Source organism: Triplophysa dalaica, chromosome 12, assembly GCF_015846415.1.
Source record: "Triplophysa dalaica isolate WHDGS20190420 chromosome 12, ASM1584641v1, whole genome shotgun sequence".
Taxonomy (NCBI): Eukaryota; Metazoa; Chordata; class Actinopteri; order Cypriniformes; family Nemacheilidae; genus Triplophysa; species Triplophysa dalaica.
Window position 1 is genome coordinate 8,783,160 of NC_079553.1, and position 22,783 is coordinate 8,805,942.

General features: G+C 40.0%; 2 protein-coding genes across 6 annotated transcripts; both read left to right on the forward strand.

Annotated features, from left to right (window-relative positions):
* The first annotated feature begins 20 nt into the window (after positions 1–20).
* Positions 21–8,888, forward strand: gsk3ab (glycogen synthase kinase 3 alpha b). Its single transcript, XM_056763399.1, has 10 exons — positions 21–358; positions 2,012–2,199; positions 3,437–3,520; positions 3,628–3,738; positions 3,899–4,029; positions 5,531–5,735; positions 5,815–5,910; positions 6,114–6,300; positions 6,923–7,000; positions 7,127–8,888. The coding sequence occupies exons 1-10, from the start codon at positions 184–186 to the stop codon at positions 7,192–7,194; spliced, it is 1,323 nt and encodes a 440-aa protein (XP_056619377.1). The 5' UTR covers positions 21–183; the 3' UTR covers positions 7,195–8,888.
* Positions 8,889–9,684: 796 nt separating this feature from the next.
* On the forward strand, positions 9,685–22,769 carry znf574 (zinc finger protein 574). Of its 5 annotated transcripts, none has more exons than XM_056763344.1 (7): positions 9,685–9,759; positions 11,007–11,170; positions 14,590–16,024; positions 16,928–17,369; positions 19,284–19,378; positions 21,236–21,666; positions 21,832–22,769. In XM_056763344.1, the coding sequence occupies exons 2-7, from the start codon at positions 11,009–11,011 to the stop codon at positions 22,375–22,377; spliced, it is 3,111 nt and encodes a 1,036-aa protein (XP_056619322.1). In that variant the 5' UTR covers positions 9,685–9,759; positions 11,007–11,008; the 3' UTR covers positions 22,378–22,769. The 5 variants fall into 5 exon arrangements, with proteins under 5 accessions (XP_056619322.1, XP_056619318.1, XP_056619320.1 ...); XM_056763340.1 differs by lacking the exon at positions 9,685–9,759 and adding an exon at positions 9,789–10,171; XM_056763342.1 differs by lacking the exon at positions 9,685–9,759 and adding an exon at positions 9,789–10,171 and having other exon boundaries at positions 14,590–16,018.
* Positions 22,770–22,783: the final 14 nt, after the last annotated feature.

A 22,783-nucleotide genomic window follows, 5' to 3' on the forward strand; every position in this document is an offset into this window, starting at 1 on the left:
TTGTGCGTCAGCTCTAGTCGCCCAGCCACACAGGAGAAAGAGGAGGCGCTCAGTCAACGATACGATACTTCAGCAATCTTTATTTTTTAACGATTGTTTTTGTTTCAATTGACATATCCAATACGCGCCGGGGCCAGTCTATCAGTACACTTTACCCCCGCTCTGGCACACTCGCAACCCGAAATGAGCGGCAGCGGGCGGCCCAGGACTAGCTCGTTTGCTGAGCCTCCGGGAGTCCCGGGAGCCGCTGCAGCCGCTACTGGAACAGCCGTCCCCGGTGGAAGCTCTTCAGGAAAGACCGGGGGCGCGCAGGCCTCAGGCGGGAGTTCGTCTGGTTTCGGAAACTTAAAGCTGGGCAGTGAGTATCTTTGAATGACATTACACGAAAATCACAACAAACGTGATGTTAATACATTTGTACATGACACATTGCTGTTCCGTGTAGTATGATCTTCATTAATTTTCTCGTCATTTTTCAATGATCTCTTTAACCTACTTTAGGCGGCTAACTGGCTAGGCTAGCCTGGGCTTGTTTTTGTAGACGGATCAAGGGCTTTGATTTCGCTAACTACATTAGCTCGACACTCTATCATAGAGATGCATGTTAAACACATCTGTTAAGTGCAAAATCAGTGGATTGATTTTTACTTCATAGAAAGCCAAATTATCATTTTCTTTAACTATAGTTGCCTAGATGTCCAGGCGTCGTTGAATTTCAAGATGTGCTCGCTTGCTAACAAAGCTCGGCTAGCCCTCATCAGTTTTGCATCATTTCACTGATTATGTCTTTTATTTGCCTGCAATCTTTTCATCTGTATGTCTAATGGATGTATTTAATGTTCTTAACATTACTTCGATGGGTAATTTAGCTAACGTTACACTTTCAAGCAAAATAAGGAAGGCTACGTCGTTTTTAGCAAAGGCTCTGTAATTGAAAAAAAACAAAATCAATACAACATAGCATACAGTTAGCGATGATGGTAATCGTATTTGTTTGCAAACACACGTCCTGTATATCCTTTTACAAGCCTATTTAAAACAAAATTCCTATTGAGAAAATGCGACCTCTATATATGGATGAAATAATACTGTTAATATGATTGCTTGTCTAAAACTCAGAAATCTCTTCATGTGTTGCTATATAAATGATTTCCATTGATTGGTATCAATTATTATTGGTGGATTTCCACAAGCAATTGTGCTGACTGCTTGATTCCATGAAGTGGTGATGGTTAATAAAAGGTTCAGTTATGTCAAAGACTGTATCCCAGAAAATCTTGAACCGGTAGTTTCTGTTTATGGGCATTGTATTCAATGGTTTGGTTAAGGTTAGCCGTCAGTTCAGCTTAACGAGTGGTATATTTAATAGCTGCAACTAAAATTATAACATTGAGACGCTGACTCATGTAGTATTATTTCTATATTAGTACTGCGGTTGTCAATCTAATAAGAAATTCTTCCAATATATCATCAACCCTTCTCTGATAGTTGGAGAAATACTGTCTGCTTTAATACAGCAGATAATACTATTGCCATATATAAGAAGACATAAGTCTTCTTGACCACAGGTAGAAAGAATTTTCTCTGCCTTCTACACCATCTTTGTTCAAACCTAAGGGTGTGTTCCTTTTGACAAGCTTTGCCCTGTGGTTCATTGTGTTTTTTATGATCAGTTTATTATAAATACGTCACAGTGTTGAACTCAAATCATTTATTATATAGCAGAAATACTTTTTTCTAATCCATGTTTGAGTACTGTAAAACATGAGAGCCAGGTAGGCTGGCCATTAAAACATTAAAGTATATGGTCAAACGTACATAAATCTTTCATGAATTTTTGATGGACATTTTTATTTGGGATTCATTTTTATGTATCTGTATGAGGATAAAAGCAGAGACAAAAAAACATGATCTGCCTTTATGTAGTGTCCTTCGTGGTTTTACTTATTCCAGTGGTCAGATCTTTCATTTAAAGGCTCTTACACATCACTTTTGTTTGTTGCACTTGTAGGAGATAGCGGGAAGGTGACGACAGTAGTAGCCACGCCAGGGCAAGGCCCCGACCGCCCTCAGGAGGTCGCATACACGGACATCAAGGTTATCGGAAATGGTTCGTTCGGGGTGGTGTACCAGGCTCGCCTCATTGACAGCCAGGAGATGGTGGCCATAAAGAAGGTGCTTCAGGACAAGAGGTTTAAGGTAGGATGTATGCTCCTCACTCAAAATCATGCAGATCCAAAAAACTATACTGTCAGTGCACTGGTTATTTTGTTAATAGCCCCAAAATGTTTGCACTTACTATTCACATTATTAATTGTAAACACTTCTCATACCTCTGAAATGAAACCAGTCACTGCATTGTGAGAATCTGTATTATGTGATTGTAAGAACAGATTGCACTGTTCCACTATGAGGAAGCCAGCATAGAGCGTTGCTGTAATGAAGAGGTTGCGCTAGACTTTTTCATTGTCTGTCATTTTTACGTAGAGGCTCGTAAAAAAAAACCTGTCATAATCTATTATTACCTGCCACTATGGTTCAATGTGATATAACGTGCCATTTAGCATGTTTGTGACGTCATCGCGACGTACATACGTTCCTTGAACTTACAGTATTTTAATACCTAATAAAGCAGAAGTCGTTTACATATTTATTGTTTCTGTTGTCGGACATAAAATACTACTTACAGACAAATGTTCATGTTTAGTCAGCAATAATGAGGCAGGTGGTTGTACACGCTGTTTTTATAATTATTTGTAACTAAGCTGCTGTTAGGTCATGAAAGGAGAAGACGCAGAGAGACTTTTTTCCACTCACTGAAAGTTAAGGTTTATCCAAAATGACGCTAGTCCCCAGAAGGATAAAAAGTGTGTAAACACCGCACCACTGGTTTGTGCGCGCCTGTGTGTGTATGAGAGCCCGCGATGAGAGGCAGATGAATGACAGATTTACGCTTTGCTGAATGAGATCCAGAAACAACACCACAAACAACGTTAGAGATCGCTCTGTTATCATAAAAAGTGCAAAATGATTTTCAGTTCATTTTGAAACTATGGCGAAACAAATTAGATGATGGTGTGCCGTAATAGTCGTCTTTATTATACGCTACCCTGGCTCATATGGCTCGGCTCCGCACCGTAAGTCTCTACTGACCCTGCGTGGGTTTTCCTGAATGGACGAGGCGTTTATGAGTAATGAATGTGAAAAAGGTATGTGTCCCTGCGATCATGTTCTGATAGGAAAAGATTGGATGCTACCAACTCGACCAAAAGGGGAATTACAAACTGCCCTCATTGTAATCCGTAAAATGATGGACGGCCCTCAGATTTTTTCGTCATTGGTATTGAAAATCCTTCAATGACATCGAATGCGTCTGAGTGTTTGGTTTTCATGTTTGGTTTTTGCTTTTATTCACACATCATTTCCTTCTCCGTAGAACCGCGAGTTACAGATAATGAGGAAGTTGGACCACTGTAATATTGTCAGGCTACGCTACTTCTTTTACTCCAGTGGAGAAAAGGTTTGTGTACTTTCCTCAAATAGTTTTGTATGTTTGATACTGCTATAATAATTTGATGAACACAGCGTCTCTGGTAATAAGCAATCGCTTTTTTTCTCTCTCCTCAGAAAGATGAAGTGTATCTAAATCTGGTGCTTGATTTTGTACCAGAAACCGTGTACAGGGTGGCACGCCACTTTAACAAGTCTAAGACCACCATCCCCATTATCTATGTCAAAGTAAGTCTATGTAATGCTCTTGCCCGCTGCTGCTGTGTACTGTATGTACATGCACAATAACATCTTTCTTTCCTCCCCGTCTCGCCTTTACCATCCATACACCCACCCACCCTTCTTACCTCCCTTACTCTCTCTATTTCTCTCGCTCTCTCTTTCTCAGGTGTATATGTATCAGTTATTTCGCAGTCTGGCGTATATTCATTCCCAAGGTGTCTGTCACCGAGACATCAAACCACAGAATCTCCTGGTGGACCCGGACACAGCTGTACTCAAACTGTGTGACTTTGGCAGGTGTGTGTCAATCAGTCATTGTACTTGCTGGCATGTATTTATAGAAATGCATTCATGTGCAGGATGTAGTATTCTGGCCTCTCAATGTCTTTGCCTATTTGGTGATCACATTTCCTGCATGCAGGTTTTTGTGTATGTTAAAAGTGATGCTTCACGCAAAAATGAAAATTCTGTCATTTACACACCTTCGAGTTGTTCCAAATGTGTATACATTTATTTGTTCTGATGAACACAGAGAAGATATTTGGAATAATGCTTATAACCAAAACAGATCTCAACACCCATTGACTACCATAGTAGGAAAAAATACTTTATCGTTTTTTTTTTCTTTTGAACACAAAAGAAGACATCTGAATGAATATAGGACACCAAACAATTCTGGGGCACTTTTGACAACCAGTTTTTTACTGCTATGGCAGTCAATGGGTGTTGAGATCTGTTTGGTTATAAGCATTATTCCAAATATCTTTCTCTGTGTGCATCAGAACAAAGAAATGTATACACATTTGGAACAACTTGAAGGTGAGTTTTTATTTTTGGGTGAAGTATCCCTTTAAGTTTGAGTTGGGGCTCAGGCCCTAATTATTGGATTTTGATTATGCTCTGATTTCAGTACTGTTGACTGTGTATTTAAGATTTGAGAATGATCAGTATCATGGATGACTGTTGTGTAACTTGGTGCCAAAGCCCTTAAGACATGTTTTTCTGCACCTGTCAAGCACCACGAGGAAAGATCATTCCTTGAAAATGTTGTAATATTTGGATAAGCCATGCATTGTTATTGAGAAATCATGACTTGCAAGCTACACTGAAAACATTTTCGAAACCAAATAAGGCCGTTAAAGGCTGTTTATTCATCATTCTCTTCCTGGGTAATTGTAAGTCTCCTTACATTTATGTTTGTTTTTACTAAAAACTGTACATTCTTGTTAGATAAATCCTTCAGCAGATATGCAGGACAGTCACTCCATGATGTTTTGTTTATAATTCTTGTGGTAAATATTTGTGGTTAAATCCACTACAAGTGGCGATCGGTGTCTAATCTTCAGGGCCAGCAGTTATTCAAAATATGTGTTTAGAGGGTCATGTGCTGTGTCATGTCAAAATACATGTTCGGCGTGTAACATGAACCTATCTACATAGTGTCATGATAAGTACCCTATGATAGTTTATGATAAAAGAGACGCTCGTGTTCACAAGATACTTACTTAGTCTAATGTTCAATCCGAGTTAAGTGTTAAGAGAGTGTCTTGCGAGTATCTTTTGAACACGAGCGTCTCTTTTATCATAAACCCTTTCGATCTGTCTACATACTGCTTGATACACATAGGTTCATGTGACGCGCTGAACTCGTATTTTGACATGACGCGGCACTTACATGACGGGCTACATGCAAGAGGAGGCACTGATCGCCAGTGACAACTACATATTAAAACTTGTAGACCTGCGTGTGCGTGTGAATCTGTTGGAATTCTTTCACAGATTCTCTTTATCTCCACAGTGCAAAGCAGTTAGTTCGCGGGGAGCCCAACGTGTCATACATCTGTTCGCGGTACTACCGCGCCCCTGAACTGATATTTGGAGCCACAGATTACACATCCAACATCGATATCTGGTCAGCCGGCTGCGTATTAGCAGAGCTGCTGCTGGGGCAACCCATATTCCCTGGTGACAGCGGAGTGGACCAGCTAGTGGAGATCATTAAGGTAAGGGAATAATGGATATTTCTGTGTTAAGGCATGGGAATAAAGTCTGTGAGAGTTACCAATCTTTGGCTGTCTGCAGGTTTTGGGGACCCCCACAAGAGAACAGATCAGAGAGATGAACCCCAACTACACAGAGTTTAAATTCCCACAGATCAAAGCTCACCCTTGGACGAAGGCAAGTTTTTTATTACAACGAAATTGTGGTGCTTCTCAGTTGTATCAAAGACATTAGAGACTTTACAGAGGATTAAATTACTAAAGCATCTCTCAGTTGTCATGGGTTTATTTTGCTTCCCCCAAATCATTTTGTTCAACAGGGCACAGCTTAAATTACATCTCGAAGTTGAAATATAATATTAATTTGTGTGTGTTTGTTAGGTGTTTAAGCCGAGAACTCCCCCTGAAGCCATCTCATTGTGCTCTCGTCTGCTGGAGTACACACCGGTGACACGTCTCTCACCGCTGGAGGCCTGTGCACACGCTTTTTTCGATGAGCTGCGCCAACCAAACGCCCGTCTCCCCAACGGGCGAGAACTTCCCCAGCTCTTCAACTTTAGCCCTGTGGGTGAGTTGAACTGAGAGAGCTGCCACTTCTTTTCAGCTTCAGCCCTCTTTCCTCCTCTGTCTCCGTCTCTGTATCTTACACACCAGCATTTCAGAACACAGAGGTCGTGTCTCAAAATCCAGCGGGCTTACTTATCTACAGAAGTGTTTTATCCATAATACTAATGTTCTTCATAGGCAGCAACTTAATTTTACTGCCAATTTTTGTACAAATTTCATCAAATCTGTATCTTTCTACATCAGTGAATGCTTTGAGCTGTGATGTCTGCGTAGGGAGCTGTTTTCTTTGGGTTCAGTAGACTTAAAGCTAAAGTTTAATTATTGGTGCTTCTGTAATTGCTTAAATTATAGGAGTCAGTTGCTCCTCATTCAGTTAAAGTGCATAGCCCTGCAAATAGCTGATAAAACAGCAATTGTTTAAATTAATTCTAACTCGTCTTAAAAAAGACTTCTACTTATTCAGTAAATGGTGTTCAGTCTTTTTCCAGACAACAGAGCCTCAATTTTGGCCACATTATTATTACACTGCCTGCCTGAGATATTACTAAATAGTAATCTAGTACATTCAAAAACTACATACGGATATGAGTCGCTAACCTATCTGTCTGTCTGTCGTCCTGCAGAGCTGTCTATCCAACCACAGTTGAACTCCATTCTCATTCCTCCCCATGCTCGCTCGCAGACAACACCTGCCTCCCACGGTACTGAGTCGCCCACATGGTCACTGTCTTTGATTTACCCTTCCTCTGTCAGTCTGATTATTGAATGGTCCGGTATCTGTACGTTCAGAGAATTTTAACTGTGTGTTTATGTGTGTTTTTCCACAGAGGGCAGTGGTTCAGATGGTCCAGTCCAGTCAAGCTCTGCACCGGGACCCTTGAGCAACAACACCTAAATGTTCCCTTGGCATTACTGCTATCACACAATGTTATCACCCCTCTCTCCTCATCCCTGCTTTTTCATTCCTCTCTCCTTATAACAGCAGCTCCAAACGTCTCTCTTGTGCCCCCCCCCTCTCTCTCTCTCTCTCTCTCTCTTACACACACTCGTCACCTTGTGTTCTGTATAGTCATCTCTTATTGCGGATCGAGTGTGGGATGCCCAAATGACATTGGTCATCTGAGGAGGAGATGATGAGGTTGACTAAAATCTGTATGCATCGCTGCTCAAGGCTACAAGCGGTCTGTTTATCGTCATCATGTTCATCTTTAGGTTTGAGGACAGGGAAGGGGTTGTTAGGGCTTCTCTGCCCCCTAGTGGCAGGAAGAGCACCGCACAGTAACTGCTCTCTCTGCCAATGTAATATCATCCATTTGACATTTTAAATGATATCCAGTTTTTGAGCTCATTTGGTCGTTTAAATATGATTTTGTTCTTAAAGTTTAAAACATTTTAGCTTTCTTTGTGTTCTTGGACAAAGCAAGGACCGTGATGTGTTTTATGAAGAGGTGAGCGTGAGATGTCAGTGATTGAATCCAGATGTGTGTCGAGAGTGTGTTTCTCTTTAAAAGTGGAGACAAACGTATATGAGCTAAAATGGGTTGAGTGTCTTAATATGTGTGTATGTTTCCTGGTGTTTTAAGTAATCATTGCACACACACTTTTGTGTTTTAATTTCTTTTTAAAGAGGTATTTGGATACGCTGAGACAGGGTTGTCTGGGGTTTTTGTTTTGTTGTTCAGTTTCAGTATAATAACTTTTACTCTTTTTTTTTTGGCATGTACACACACACACAGGCAAATTCCTTCAATAGTTGTGTTAGGAATTTATTTTATTACAGTTGTATATTATGAATCTAAACCTGTGTGTGAGTATGTGTTTATATAAATTTACTTTCCCATGTGTACATAAGTACGTTCTTGGTTTTAACAGCACGCACGCTCGTTTAGAGCATGACACCATAAATCCCCCAAAACACGTAGCAAAGGAAACTTTTACGAATGGAGCTGTTTGTCTTTCACTTCTTCCATCCCTCTCATTGCTAATATGTAAATGCTATGTACCTTTTATTTTGTTATTTTTGTTTTTGTTATTCTGATGTCCTTTTGATTTCCCCCCTAATGGAGTAGTGCTGGTACACGCAGACGCCGGCCTTTGTCCTCTTGCTCTTCTCGCCCATTCTTTCACTTTCTCCTGTCCCCTCATCATTCAGCTGTATATAACATTTCATCCAGCCTCTCTGATCTGTGCAGAGAGGAAAACAAAACTGAACAAAATTTTGTTTTTACCTGATATTTCTCGGTCTCTTTCTCTTACTCTCTCTCCTCGCCTGGCCTTCCCCCTCCTCATCAGTGTTAATTCTGATCCTTTATTTATTGTATTGCTGTCTGATTCAGATTTTTTTAACAATCTGATGGGGGAGGGGTTTTGTGTGTGATGTCATGGGATAATGTTCATATCTCAAAGTCTGAAATATCTTCTGATGGAATGTTCTGGAAAGAGCAGGTTCACACTACCACACACAGGCTGCTCGGCCCTATCAGTGTAAAAAAACAACGAACGGTTTAAAGGAGAGAGAGAGGGAGAGATAAACAATGTTTTTGTTTGTTGGTATAAATAATAAACTCATTAATAAAGTTATAAAATGTTTCTGTGGGTTAAATTCTTCATTTTAATGTGGTGTGACGAAAATGTTCTGTACTTAAACAACACTAGTTTACTTTGATTATTAGTTATAGTAACATATTACATCGTGATGGTAGATTTTTTTCGGGTGTGAACTATCTTTTTAAAGATAATGTATACTCATGGGTTTAGTGCAGTTATTTTAGTTTTATTAATATTTTAAACTGGCTTTATTTTTAGATTTATGTTCATTTTAGTTCGTTCTAGAAATTTTGGTAAATGCTTTTGTCATTGTATAACTTTATGATAAATGTTAGTCCTTCAACTCATTTCAGTTAATTTTTAGGCAAAATTAAATTGTTCCTTTAGTTTTTCCAATAAGTCAATGTTTAATTTGATTTCAATTAACAAATACTTTTCAAAATTTTAGTAAACTAAAATGAACGAAATACCACAACAGAGCAACTGAACTAAAACCTGCTGATGTTGCTCTTAACGCATCTTCAGATGTACTTCATGGGATTGAAATGCCATGTCATTTTTATTATTTACTTGTAATGTTTAGATTATTCATATTTATTCTAATATAAAATAGGCAGTTTTTGCTACATTTTTTAACAGTTAACGTTACATATTTATTTGTCAACTACGCAAATATATAAATACATGCAATTTAAACTGTATTTTTGTAAAAGAAAATGCAATAGCCCTTCGTTCATCTTAAATGTACTAAAATTTTTTGCAGTTAAACCGCGGAGCCCCAGTAGCGCAATTTTGCTACTAAGACGAAATTCTATTGGTGGAGTTCAAAGTTGCTTTGGGCCAATCACATTGCGTGTTGTTGAGACGTTACAAATAGGATTTCTGACAGAAACGAAAGAGAAGGCCATTATCGGTGAGTTGTTTATCTTATGCCACTGATCAAACGTTAATGTAGTTAATACACGTGTATGTAAAGTTACGCCAATGTATTAACAGCAGAATGTCGGAGTCTCTCGACTGGGGGAGACGTTCATGGTTTACTAACGCGCGAAACCGCCATACTACCACCGAAGAAGCGCGTGCAACCCTTCTTCGGCGCTTCTCGCTCTTTGCGCCTTCAATGTTTAAGTGCAACCGAGCACACGCAGTGGCTGTACATCCAACCCATAACGGTTTATAAAATAGATTAGCGTAACTCCCTTAAGATATATATCATGTGTTTGCCGTTGTTTTGGGAGTTTATACTTACTGAGAGCTAACGTTAGTAGGCCACTAGAGCCTGTTCACAAGGCTGTGGCTTTTGGATTGCGATGTTAGCTTGCCGGGTAACGTTAACTTATAACTTAGCTAATGACTGACACTGACTGTACAATATGTTAAGACATCATGCTAATAAAGTACTTTGAAGCTGATTGATTTACTGTCAGCTCGGTTTGTGTAGGGTATAACATATAGATTATTGGCTAGATTAGATTCATTTAGTACTAGTATCAACTGTTAGTAATAAATTGGTAACTAGAGCTGATTTATATTATGTGCTGGTGTATGTAAGGAATATACATTTATTCAATTATACTAAACGGCTTTATTGCTATGTCATACGTAAATGATATCTGTTATTGGTTATGTGAACTTGACTGACAGTTCTGTGATTTCTCTGAATCCGTTTCTTACAGTTTTGACAAATTATGCAGAGTTTGTTTAGTCACAGTTTATACATCGTGTTGCACTCGGCCCCCTCGTTTTAACACTGTTAAGTACATTTCGCTTGCCATCAGCAACTGACTCATGGAGTGGTCATGTGTTCTGCATTTTGTATCTGCCACAAATGATCCAATCTTGTTAATGTAATCTTTTTAATTTGGTTACCTTTTATGCGGTTTGCATTTTTAACTATCTATCTGTCTAATACTTAAAATGCAATCATGTAAAGTATTTTTTATTCAGACGGCTGTCATTTTTAGGTTGTACATGCTCCTTTGAATCAGCAGAGGGCGCTGTTATTGAAGTCACGAGATGGTGTTATTTATGCATTTTTGTTTTTGGCGTTATGTTATTCTCAATTTCCGTTTTAACTTTTGCTCTTATGTTTATCCTTACTCGTAATTGTGACTGTATTATTTGTGTTGTACATAAACGTTATATTTTGTGCCTTTGCAGCCATGGAGTCCTCTTCAGTGTATATGTGCTTCCCCTGTTATCGGGAGTTTCCTACACTGGAGGAAGTGCTGGCACATCAGGTGACCTGCACTGCTGAGAATCCCCAGCTGATGACCAATGAGACGCCTGTCGAGGCGGCGGCCGCAGCTGCAGGTCTTCCACAGGTATAGGCACTCAGCTCGCTTTTAGACATTTTAAGCCCCGTCACATGACAGTCCTTTTTTAGAGGTTTTAAAAAAGGTTTCCCTATGTTTTAGATAAAAAAAAAACAGTTTTATTAATATTCATTCAATAAATGTCCGTGTTCTGTTATTTCTAAATGGGGCTATTAACATATTCAGCTTTAAATACAAATCTGTAAAACTGTAATATTTTTTATGCTCTGATTCCCCTTGAACTCCTAATTATAATGATCCAAAATAGACTAAAGAGTTTGAAGAGCAGCTCCCAGTAATCCTGAATAGTGGATTGAAATGGAAAAGGATAATTTAGGAAGAGGATAAGTTTTTTTTTGTACAGCTCCTAATTTGCCTCTTCACCACAGGGGGGAAATTAGGCTCTTGAGATTCTGTCTTTCACGCTCTGATGTTGATGCACTTTCTATTCCAGTTGTTATGAAAACAGCCAAGTTTGAATTAACGCTTGGCTGTTTTTATAATGATTGGAGTACTGCTCTTCAATCTAGTTATTAGTAACAGTTGAAAAATACATTTTCTGGCTGTCTGCATTTTAAGCAAGCTGCAAATCTCCATTAAAACCTAGTGAATCAAATTAGAACATTGCATTTTCATGTACACAGTAGGGCTGCAACAAACGATTATTTTGATAGTCGACTAATCTAACGATTATTAGATCGATTAATCGGCTATTATTTCGATGACTAATCAGTACGTTTTTAATGATTATTCAGCTTTTGCAACTAGTTAAAACATTGAGTTATAGATAATTTACGTCATGAATAAAATCCATTCAGCTTTTGAAATTTGCTTTAATGAACTTGAACCAACTGGTTACTCTCTTTAAGTTTGCTGATTCTGTCAAACTCGAATCACACAAATACTCTCTCTCTAGAAACTTTCAAATACAAATAAAAATAAATAAATCAGGTACATTAAAGGCAATTTTTTCTAAAATGTAGACAAATCTCTTGACAGAAGCATTAAGCAGCATTTATATGAAAACAGTTCAGTTTAACTCTATCCCCGTCAGCCTTTTAAAAAAAAAGTTGCCAGCCTACGCCAGCGTTTTTTTACATTTTAACCAAACTTTGATGGCTCACACTACATTTTCTGTAAAGAATATATGAAATGAAACACAGTCTCAGCTTTTAAACAAACGAAACCGTATCCTTCAATCTTGATTAGATCTTTTTTTAGCACTCCTTAGATGTGGGTAGGTTTCTTCATAAATGCATCAAGATAATTTTGAGTCAATTAATTTTTTTTTGTCAAAGATTCCGCACAGATTACACTCAGAACAATCATTAAAAACCGATAAGAAATAAACTTAGGTTCTAGGATTCTGTATTTTCCTGAAATGTGTGTAACAGCGCCACCTGCTGTACAACAGTATAACCACTTATTGCCGTTATAACTCGTTTGGCGGGGAACCGTTTTTTTTTAAATGACGAGATAAATCATCAATCATGTCGGTGAGTTATTGAAAAAGAGCAAGAAACAGAAGAAAATATTTTAAAATAAAGTCAAGAAATAAGACTCCAATCACTTAACTTCCCTCTCTTATAATCATTTTCCTCTCATGTAATACCTAATAGTGTTATAATAATCAAAACAGGCTTGACTTTTAAACTCTATCAAAGCTTTTTACTTTGCAAAACAAATAAAAACATAACTGTAATTATATGATTATTGTTGTTATTATCATTACTGTTATTATTGCATTCTCTCATAAAAAGATTTACCGCTAAATTAGTTAGTTAGGTCTAGATGGAGAACACTCGCCTCTCTTCGGCTCATTCTCCGGGATGTTTCATTTTAAATACTCCAGCATGCAGGTTGTGCTGATGTGAAAGGCAAGTTCTGCCTTGCTTGCATTACACAACCGCATTTTGTTGTTTTCAATTTCCCACACTTTACTTGTTCACATTCGTTTGTACTCCGCCATTATTCTCGCTGCGTGTCCTTCTACTGCGAAAGCATTCGGGAAGGCTGCTTTACACTCTATCGCTACAATGCCGTAGCGGTCAAATTGTGATATTGCAGGCCCTTAAATTAAGTCACGTTATCAAACGACTACTCGACAACAAGAATATTTGTCGACAATGTCGACTAATCGTTTCAGCCCTAGTACACAGCCACTTAAACGTAAAGGAAGATATTTAGAAGAATCCCAGCAACCAAACAGATCTCATCTCCCATTCACTTCTATAATATTTATTCTCCGTACTATGGGAGTATCCCAGTTTGGGATGAGATCTGTTTGGTTACTGACATTTTTCCAAATATCTTCTATTGTGTTCAGCAGAATAAACCTGTGGGTAAATGATGACAGAATTTTCATATTTGGGTGAACTGTGAACTTGCCTTTAAGGTTTTAAGAATACTGTTTTCAAATGTATTTTATTTGTTATTTTTTGTTATTTAGTTTAATATATTTTAGTTTATACTGTTAACTGTATATTGTGAAATAGCAACTTATGTTTTTTAGCACACTATTTCATATAAATATTGAATATTCATGTTTACAAAAATCGATTTGAAATTCCCAAGGGAACCTGTGCTTGTTCTGGCAATTTTGGACTCTAGTCTAAAGCGCTTTTTTGTCTCTTTGACTTTGTTTTTATATCTCAATTTCTTGTCCGAAGCATCCATACTGATAATAGATGTGGTAATAAGTGCTGTCCATTGGGTTTATGGCTGTCCTCAGTTAAAGCTCCTATCTCTCCTATCTGCTCTGCTCTTTATACCCTCTTATTAAGATGGCTTAAGTGGGTACTTGGACTATTTTAAAAAGATCACAAGGGCAAAGTGAACGGTTTTCGCCATATTAGTTCAATAGGATGTTGTAGACTGTTCTGTCGGATGACTGTAAAGTGAACCCCACCGCCGTGCCCTTGGTAGATTTGAATTGATTGAGCGTGATGTGAGTTAACGCCTTGAGTGTGTTTTGGTGCTCACTATCGTCACCATTAAAATTCAATTAAAAAATCTCTATCCATTAATCACGATTGACTCTTACCAGTCATGGAAATTCATTAGTCGGAGGGGAACCCTGAATATGGTAGTACAAAATCAAATATGTTCTTGACTTCCCAGGAGAATCATTTCTGAAAATGACATTTACTAATGATGCTCCAAAGAGGATTTTATAAATTTGGTACGATCACAGATTATTTTGTCATCGGTTGATTCTGTTTTTTTATAGCACATATTTTAGTTATTAATTATGCCTTAACAAAACATGATAGGTTTGTGTGATCAAACAAGTTGCGATACTGCTATAGATTATAGAAAATGTTTATCTGCAGATTGATGTGGGCATTGACCAACAATTGTTCCCCCTTACAGCTGTTGGTATTTTTTGTCTTCAGGTTATTTGTGTTTTTATTCCTACCTCTCACTAGGTGGCAGTGCAGTCTGTTTCTGAGATCCAGATGCAGACAACAGTGGATCTGTCTTCTCTACTGGGACAGAAGAAGATTTCTCCAGGTGATGCTCCTCGTGTTCTGTACCAGTGTGCCGAATGCGAAGTTCTCTTTGACGCTCTGTCACTCTGGCAACAGCACCGAAAGACAGGCTGTTGCCTCGAGACGGGACCTGGTCCTGGAGCAGCCCAACAAGAATATCAGGAGATTGGCATGGAACAACCTGCAGATGAACAGATGGTTGTGAAAGAAGAGCAAGGGCAACCTGAAGTAAACGCTTCTCAACAGTGTGTCTCAATAGGAGAGGTTTCTAAAGGAGTTGCTGAACATGAGGTCTCCCAGCAGGGATTATCAAGCAACAGTGAACCCGGGGAAGCTCCAGAGACCCCAGCCCCTCAGAACAAAACATCCGTAGTGCACTTGCAAGCAGACCAGAGTCCACCAAGACGCAGACGGCAAAAGAAGGACAAGCCCCCTTCCAACCTGCTCTGCGTGGAGTGCGGCCAGAGCTTTAGTCAGGTTTCAGAGCTTGTGACACACCGTAGGGTTCAACATAGTTTAAAGGATGCCATCCATTGCTGCACCGTGTGCGGAGAGGGCTTCATCAACACCACGCTGTTCCTCTATCACCGCAGACAGCATCGCACAGAGGTGGAGAACGAACCCAAAGAAGTCCCACCTACCGTCCCGCAGCTCTCCACAGCCTTCCTTGACGCCTCAGGTGAGGGACTCTTACTTTTAGCAACGGCCGGTGAAGGACAGAGTTTAATGGAGGTGACCACTCTGGAACAGGCTATAACTGAGACCCCTGCAGCACACGTGGAGGTAGAGCTTGACGGTAATGAGACGGGAGGAGAGGAGGTTCTGCAAAGTGACCAGGAACCTGTAATAGAAGTCATTATGAAAGAGCAGAGTGGCGAAGTCATGGTGGAAGAGGTCACAGGGGTCAATGAAGAAGAAAGAATGGAGATGGTTGCTGTTCAGATTGAAGGACCGCATTGTGAAGCAGTGGAGGTGGAAAATAGAGTCGAGACCGAGAAAGCTGTGGTTGAAGAGAATCAGGGAGAGGCAGAAGGTAAAGCAAAAGAGGAACCTGTGCTAACTTCCTCCTCGGGCACTGAAGGACAGAAGTTCCTCTGCCATCAGTGTGGATCCTGTCTCACTAGCGAACAGGAGTTGGCAAAACACCGCATGACCGAGCACGATCTGATCCCGGCATTGCACACCTGCACAGAGTGCGGGGCTGAGTTCATGAGCACCACACAGTTCCTGTACCATCGCCGGGAGCATCGCAAGAACCCACTTGCAGGACAGACACCCACTGATGGGGAAACTTGCAAGCTCTACCCAACTTCAACTGTCTCCTCTATTGCGAAATGCAAGGATGGTGTGCTTCTCAAACAACCAGGTCAGAGTAAGTGCAACAACACTGATTAGCTGCAATGAATTCCTTAGAGACCTAACTAAGTAGGAAATCCTTACAGGCTCAGCCATTCCCTAAGATGTGATTCGTGCAGTTTAATGATGTTAAAAACAAGAGTGAGGCATTTAACTAACTGATTATGGTTCTTTGTAATTATGGTTCTAGGCAAGGGGCTCCAGTAAAAATTAAAGTAACCATGAGAAAAATACTTTGTTAACTGTAGCAGATATGAAATGTAAATAAAATGAATAGTTATTAAAATGAAAAGTTATTAAAATGAATAGCTAGCGCTGCTTATTATAGCAAGTGTAACTTAGTTATGTGGAGGGAGACTGGAATCTATGAACAGTCGAATGGCTAGTACCACAAAACGTGTTTGGGTGATGATCAGGAGTCCCAAACCAAAGTGATTATTATCTGCGAAGATCAAAACATCATACTGTTTTTATAGAAATGGAAGTGATAGTTCAAGGAAAATAAAAATTCTGTCATCATTTATGCACTCTTTCGTCTGTGGAAGACAACAGAAGAAGATATTTTGAAGAATGTCTCGGTGGTTTTGCGTCCATACAATGGAAGTCAATGGGGCCCAATGTTGTTCGGTTACCAGCATTCTTCACAATATCTTCTTATGTGTTCTGTATAAAGAAAGAAAGTCATAGAGGTTTGAAATGACACAAGGGTGAATAAATGATTAAAAAGTATATTTTTGGGTGAACTATACCTTTAAAAGCCAGGTCCTCATAGAGGGGCACAACATAACAAAATAGCCTGCAGCTTATTATTTGCAGTTTGCCATTTCCAGCTGTTGGCAGTCACAAAAGTAACTAAACAATCTGGGGATATCAACTGATGTATTAATATCCTTCAACATTAACAACTTTTTTCTCTTAGTAGCAACGGCAGACGCCACCATCGAGGCCCCCGCCCAGCTGAGCAGGGACTGGTCTCGCACCGCTCTGCCTCACAAGTGCCCCCATTGCGGGGAGGGCTTCACGCGCCGTAGCCTGTTGCGTGAGCATGTGTCCCAACACACGGGCAAGAAACTCTTCAACTGCAAAGTTTGCAATAAGAGCTTCCCCTCTCCTGCCAGTCTGCTGCGTCACAACCTGACACATGGAGGATCCCGTCTATACAGCTGCTCCCTATGTAATAAGAGGTTCTTCCAGTCGACCTCGCTCAAACGCCATATGCTGGTTCACCAGGTGGGAGCCCCGGAAAGCAGGGTCCGAGGCAGGAGAAGAGGAAGAATGCTTACCCTGGGCGATGGACGTCTGCACACCTGTCCTGAGTGCCCAGCCAGCTTTAAGTCTGAGTCCCAACTGATGAGTCACAGGTGGGCATTTGTGCATTGTTTTTGTTTTGTTTTTTCATTGATTTGATCTGATTCGTTCAGGCAGGGTCGCAAGGCTGACTGATGTTTTGTTTGACTGTTAGTTGAGATGGAAAGGTCCGAGCGGTGAGAACTTGTCATGTTGCAATGTCTCTTAGGCTTGGTTCGCACTGATGTTTTGCAAGTGTAGAAATGTAATCAGTTTGTTCAGACGGAGTATCGATATCTGTCATATAGTAGTGATGTGAGGTTCAAAATGATGCTGAGAGACTTTGTGAAGCAACAGCTGCGCATAGCTGTTAGTAGCTGTCAGTGTTGAAGGAAATGAGGGCAAACTGATAATTTTGCCTCTGCTCATGTCTCTCAGGACTCTCACTGCAACTGACAAGGCGAACAAGAGAACATTTTGATACTCGCTTTTTACGCATTCACGCATACACTTGTGTCATAAAATGATGTCTCGTACATTCATTCACTATTCATTACATACTAAAGGTCACCATTCAATAGCATGACAAAAGAGTGAATGAAAACAGTTTATTCAGACTCTAGACAATATCACATGCTTCCTATGACATCCCACATCGAATGAGGATAAAATCTTTATAAGATGACCTAAAATGCATTTCCGCAAACATTCCCAAAGTATTTTAAATTGAAAATAAAGTCATAGGCGTTTAGAAAACTCTTTATTAAAGGTGCTGTTTGTAATTCTTTGAAGGATCTTTTGACAGAAATGCTATATAATATACATATGTCTTCAGAGTTGTATATCCACCTTACATAATGAAGCGTTATGTTTTTGTTACCTTCAAATTAGCTATTTCTATCTAAAAACACTGCGGGTCCCCTTACATGGAATTCACCATGTTGTTTCTAAACGGTCAAACTGCTCTACCGATTGCGTTTTGTAAATACATAATCTCCTTCAGGAAAGTAGTGCAAACGCAGGTGTGCTAGCCGTTGGTTGCAATTCACAACCTCACCACTAGATGCCGCTAAAATCTCAACTTTTCTCCTTAAAAATGTGTAATCTATATTTACTGTAAATTGAAGTCATACCTGAACAGTGAGCACCATGTGTTAAAATTCAGCATGGTGAACGGTGCTTTTTTACTAAAGTACTTTAATCATTTTCTAGTCTGAGATTTTCTTTCTTTGATTCATATTTTCACTGTGTTAGCTGTCATCTGTATACAAATTATAAAAGAATATACTGCTCTATCTCCTGATTTAGACTGAGATCTGTTCAACAACCAGAACTGCAGAAGGTCTACGTAGTACTGCATTTAGTGCATTATGCACCATTGTAATGTTTATCTGATAATTCGAAACCCTATTCACAGGGGCCCTTATTACTGGATTTCTCCTGCTGTTCAATTTTGTATAGGAGTAAAACATATCAGTGAAGCATTTGTACAGAGCTGTTATCTCCATTTCATCTGCTAAGGTTCTTGTTTTTTTCTTGAGCACTGATACGGCTAATGAAAACAGGATGCAGATAAACTGTTCATTTGTTTATAGCTAATACGCGCATGTTAATTATAATGTCAGTAATTTTACGGGGAAATACACGTTTCCCGGAGTCATTTTATGGAGGTTACTGGTTGAACATGACACGTTCACGAGCGACTGAGAACTAAATATGAGCAGTAATTACTGATGTCAGTAATAATTACAGAGGACCCTGGTGATTTTAATCCCATGCGAGTACGCCTCAAAACATGAGAGAGAGGCTGCCACTCACCTGCTTGCATATTTTTTAAATGAAGAGATGCTGTATTTACAGATGCCTTATAATTGTTCTCAATGTGAGTGCATGATTAAACCAAATTTGTAAGTAGGGATTGTTGTTGGATCGCCTCCAGGGATCACAGCCTTTCAAATTTTCCCTCCTTCTGTTTTCTGCTCCTCCAGGCTTCTACACACCAGCCATCCCTTCCCCTGCGAGGAGTGCGGGGAGGCATTCAAACGTCGCAAGGAGCTGGACCTCCACTCTCTCATCCACCAAGGTCAGCTTGAGCAATCCCACATTTAGCCCTTTGTCCATTGGTAGTCCCGCTTACAGTCTTGCACATAGTCCAAAATTAACTCTCGCCAAGTACCAAATGCAAATAAAAATGGGTGTAAAATAGCTACTCTCCAGATGGCTTGAACTAGGAATTACAGAATAAATATGTGCTTCCAAATGCCATCGCTGTTTTAATCTGATGTACTCAAAGAGAGACCTTGTATAAAAAGAAAAGCCTACAGAAGAAAAAAAAATGTGTGTGCTTTTTTGGCCACCCCTTGAAATGTGGCAGAAAATTCCTGGCTGTGAGCCACTAAAGCAAATTAATGAATTAATTATTTTGGCACAAACGGTTTTGTTTCACTGGCTTATTTATGTGATCGCGATTGAAATGATGGCCTTTGCTGTTTGCTGCAAAGTAGCAGCTAAATAATTGATTTGTCACTAGGGCAAAGTAAATATACATTTTGAAAAAGTAAGATATGCTGTACTAAGTCGATAAATGTCTCCCCTCTGTCGCCGCTGGTGGGTGAGCCGAGTTAATTTTGGACCGTGTGCACACTCATGCATATGTACACAAACACAGATCTTTATTAAGTGGCCCATTTAGTTTCTCCAATGTCCACCGTCTGCGTTAATGATTGTGTATCAGGCCACACACACACTGACAGAACTGTCAGACGAATGAGCTTTTATTGATCGTCCCCAAGTAAATAGATGAGGTCAGAGGTCACATCGATCAGGATGGGTTGTGTGTGTATATTTATAAGATCAGCTGCTGATCACTATCACCTCCGATCTGAGCTTCTCACACAGATCAGCCCAGTGTCGTCGCTCTTCCTCGGCAAAACAGAGATTGAAAGAACCCCGAATAGATTTTTTATAGGTGTAAATAAAACAGAGCAGGGTTGGTTAGCAGAAGCTTTTAAAAGCCTGTAAAGGTCATTGTTGCTGAGTCACAGACAGGCAGCGCGAATGCTTAATCAAATACGCTCTGCATCTAAACATCAGCCTCGCAGTCACATCACCCGTGACCCCCATAAAAGGCTGTTTTTGTTTCCGCGCTAGTGCTGTGCGTTCTGTGAAATGTCTGTTTGTCAGCGTTCCTCTCTCTGATTGGTTCTCCACAAACAAGTGGCATCTGGCTTTTGTGTGTTTGTGTTTGTGTTAGTGTTACACTCTCTGCTCCCATCTCTCTCGCTAGATGAGGAACGAACGTGTTTGTTTTTCTCACTTGATAAGAAGCCGAAGATGGGTTTTTGTGTGTGGAAAAATGTGTGCATAAACATGAGCTTCTCAGATGTCCTGTAAATTAAAAGCAAGGCTTTCCTTTTCTATTCTTGTAAAAAAGTGCATTAGAGATGAGGCATACTCTAAATATGTAACTGCTGTACATAAAATAACTTGTTTACAGTCACAATAAATAATAAATCATTAGTATGCACATCATTTCTTTCGCACCTTATTTCACCTTAAGACCGACATCCGATGAACAGAATCTATTTATCTTTAATTAAAACAAATATGCCACAACAGTTTAATAGCTAAATCTGTGGGATATCTGCAAACCTGGCAACCCTGGAGTGTAAAATGTACCAGATTTTTTATAGTCAGGATGACCCTGGAGTGTAAAATGTGCCATATTTTTTATATAGTCAGGATGAATGAGGGGCTTTAATACATTTTTGGGATCTCTGCTGAAATAAGAGCATGAAATTAAATATTTTATTTGTATTTAATAACCAAAAAATAAATACTAGAATAAGTGGGTGACACTTACCCCACTCCCTCTTATTTCATGCATTTACGTGTTAAGTATCATGTTCTCAAAACCTTGCTATCAATCTTTTTTCCGTAGATAAAGAACCAAAGACGTGTCCTAGCTGCGGCTCTCAGTTCCTGAATCAGACAGTGCTGGACACGCACATGCAGCGCTGCACTGGAGAGCCTACGGTACGCCGCAGGTATAAGGGACAGGGGCGAGGGAAGGTCGGGGGTCAACTGGAGTGCGATATGTGCGGCCACCGCTGCGTCACTCAGGATGGACTCGACCTGCACCGGCTCTCTCACACGGGTCAGACGCCACTGCGTTGTCCGCTTACCCCGTGCAGACGACGATTCGCCTCCAGCTCTGCGTTGGGGGAACATCTTTTGGCGCACTGCCGCGGTGCGATGGGCAAAAGAAACGCCCCGCGCCGTTTCACCTGCGAGTTCTGTGCAAAGGAGTTCGCCTACGCGTCCACCTTTGCTGTTCATATGAGGACGCACACCAACGAACGACCCTTTGAGGTACAACATTCATACTTTCTTAATGAAAATTATTTTATGTACATTAAATCAAAACATGATTTCCTTTAGAAATATTGTAAAAAAATTGCATATTGTTGGAATGACCTGCTTAATGAATGAATAAATAAATAGAAATATTTTTTTCCTAATTTTCTCCTCTTTTAGTGCTCTCATTGTAGGAAGCGTTTCCGGCAGCTTCCACACCTGCAGGATCACGAGCGTATTCATAGCGGCGAGCGGCCTTTCGCGTGCTGGGTGTGCGGTAAAAGCTTCAGCGTAGCAGCGAGGCTAACAGAGCACGCCCGCGTGCATAGCGGCGAGCGGCCGTACGCCTGCCCTCGCTGCCCCACCGCCTTTCGTTCACGACCCAACCTTGACAAACACATGCGTCTCCACGCCAACGACCCCATTGACCCCAATGCACCAAACGTTCTAGATGATGATGCAGCCGTACAAACTATCCTCTTAGTACAGGAGTCTTCCTCATCCTCTCCACCTTCGTCCGCATCTGGTGTGCCTGTGGTCCAGGAGGGCATGTTTGTGGCAGACGATTGCGGCTCATCTGTGGTCTTTCTTCACCCTAACATCAGTATGCCCACTATCACAGTGCCAGCCATTTCAATGCCCTCTCTGACTGTTCCAAACATCTCTGTGGTGGCAGGTCAAGATGTTCCTCATACAATTGAAGTCATTTTAGAGGAAACTGTGTAGCTTGTTATCTCATAGTAGCTTGCATTATAGATTAATGCAAGAGGTAGATTTAAGGTAGGAGAGGTGTGAATAAAATAAAATATGAATTCTTATTTGATACTGCTTTTTGGGTGGAGTAAAAGCAGATTCAGCAATGCACATGTATTCTTGAAAGATGGCTCTTTATTGAATAGGATATATATTATTGCTTTTGCAATAAAAAATATACAGTGATTCAGTGTCTTTACCCAGGAGAAAAGAAAAAAACAAAAACATATGTGTTTTTTATATTTAAATTTGCCACTGTAGTTACGCTTTGATTTTAGCTTTCATTTCAATTGTTTTATCTGCCTTGAATAGAAAAGATGGTCGATAAGTTGTGGTGTTTAATTTTAATAAAAAGCTTGAGCCCATTGGGTTGGTACTG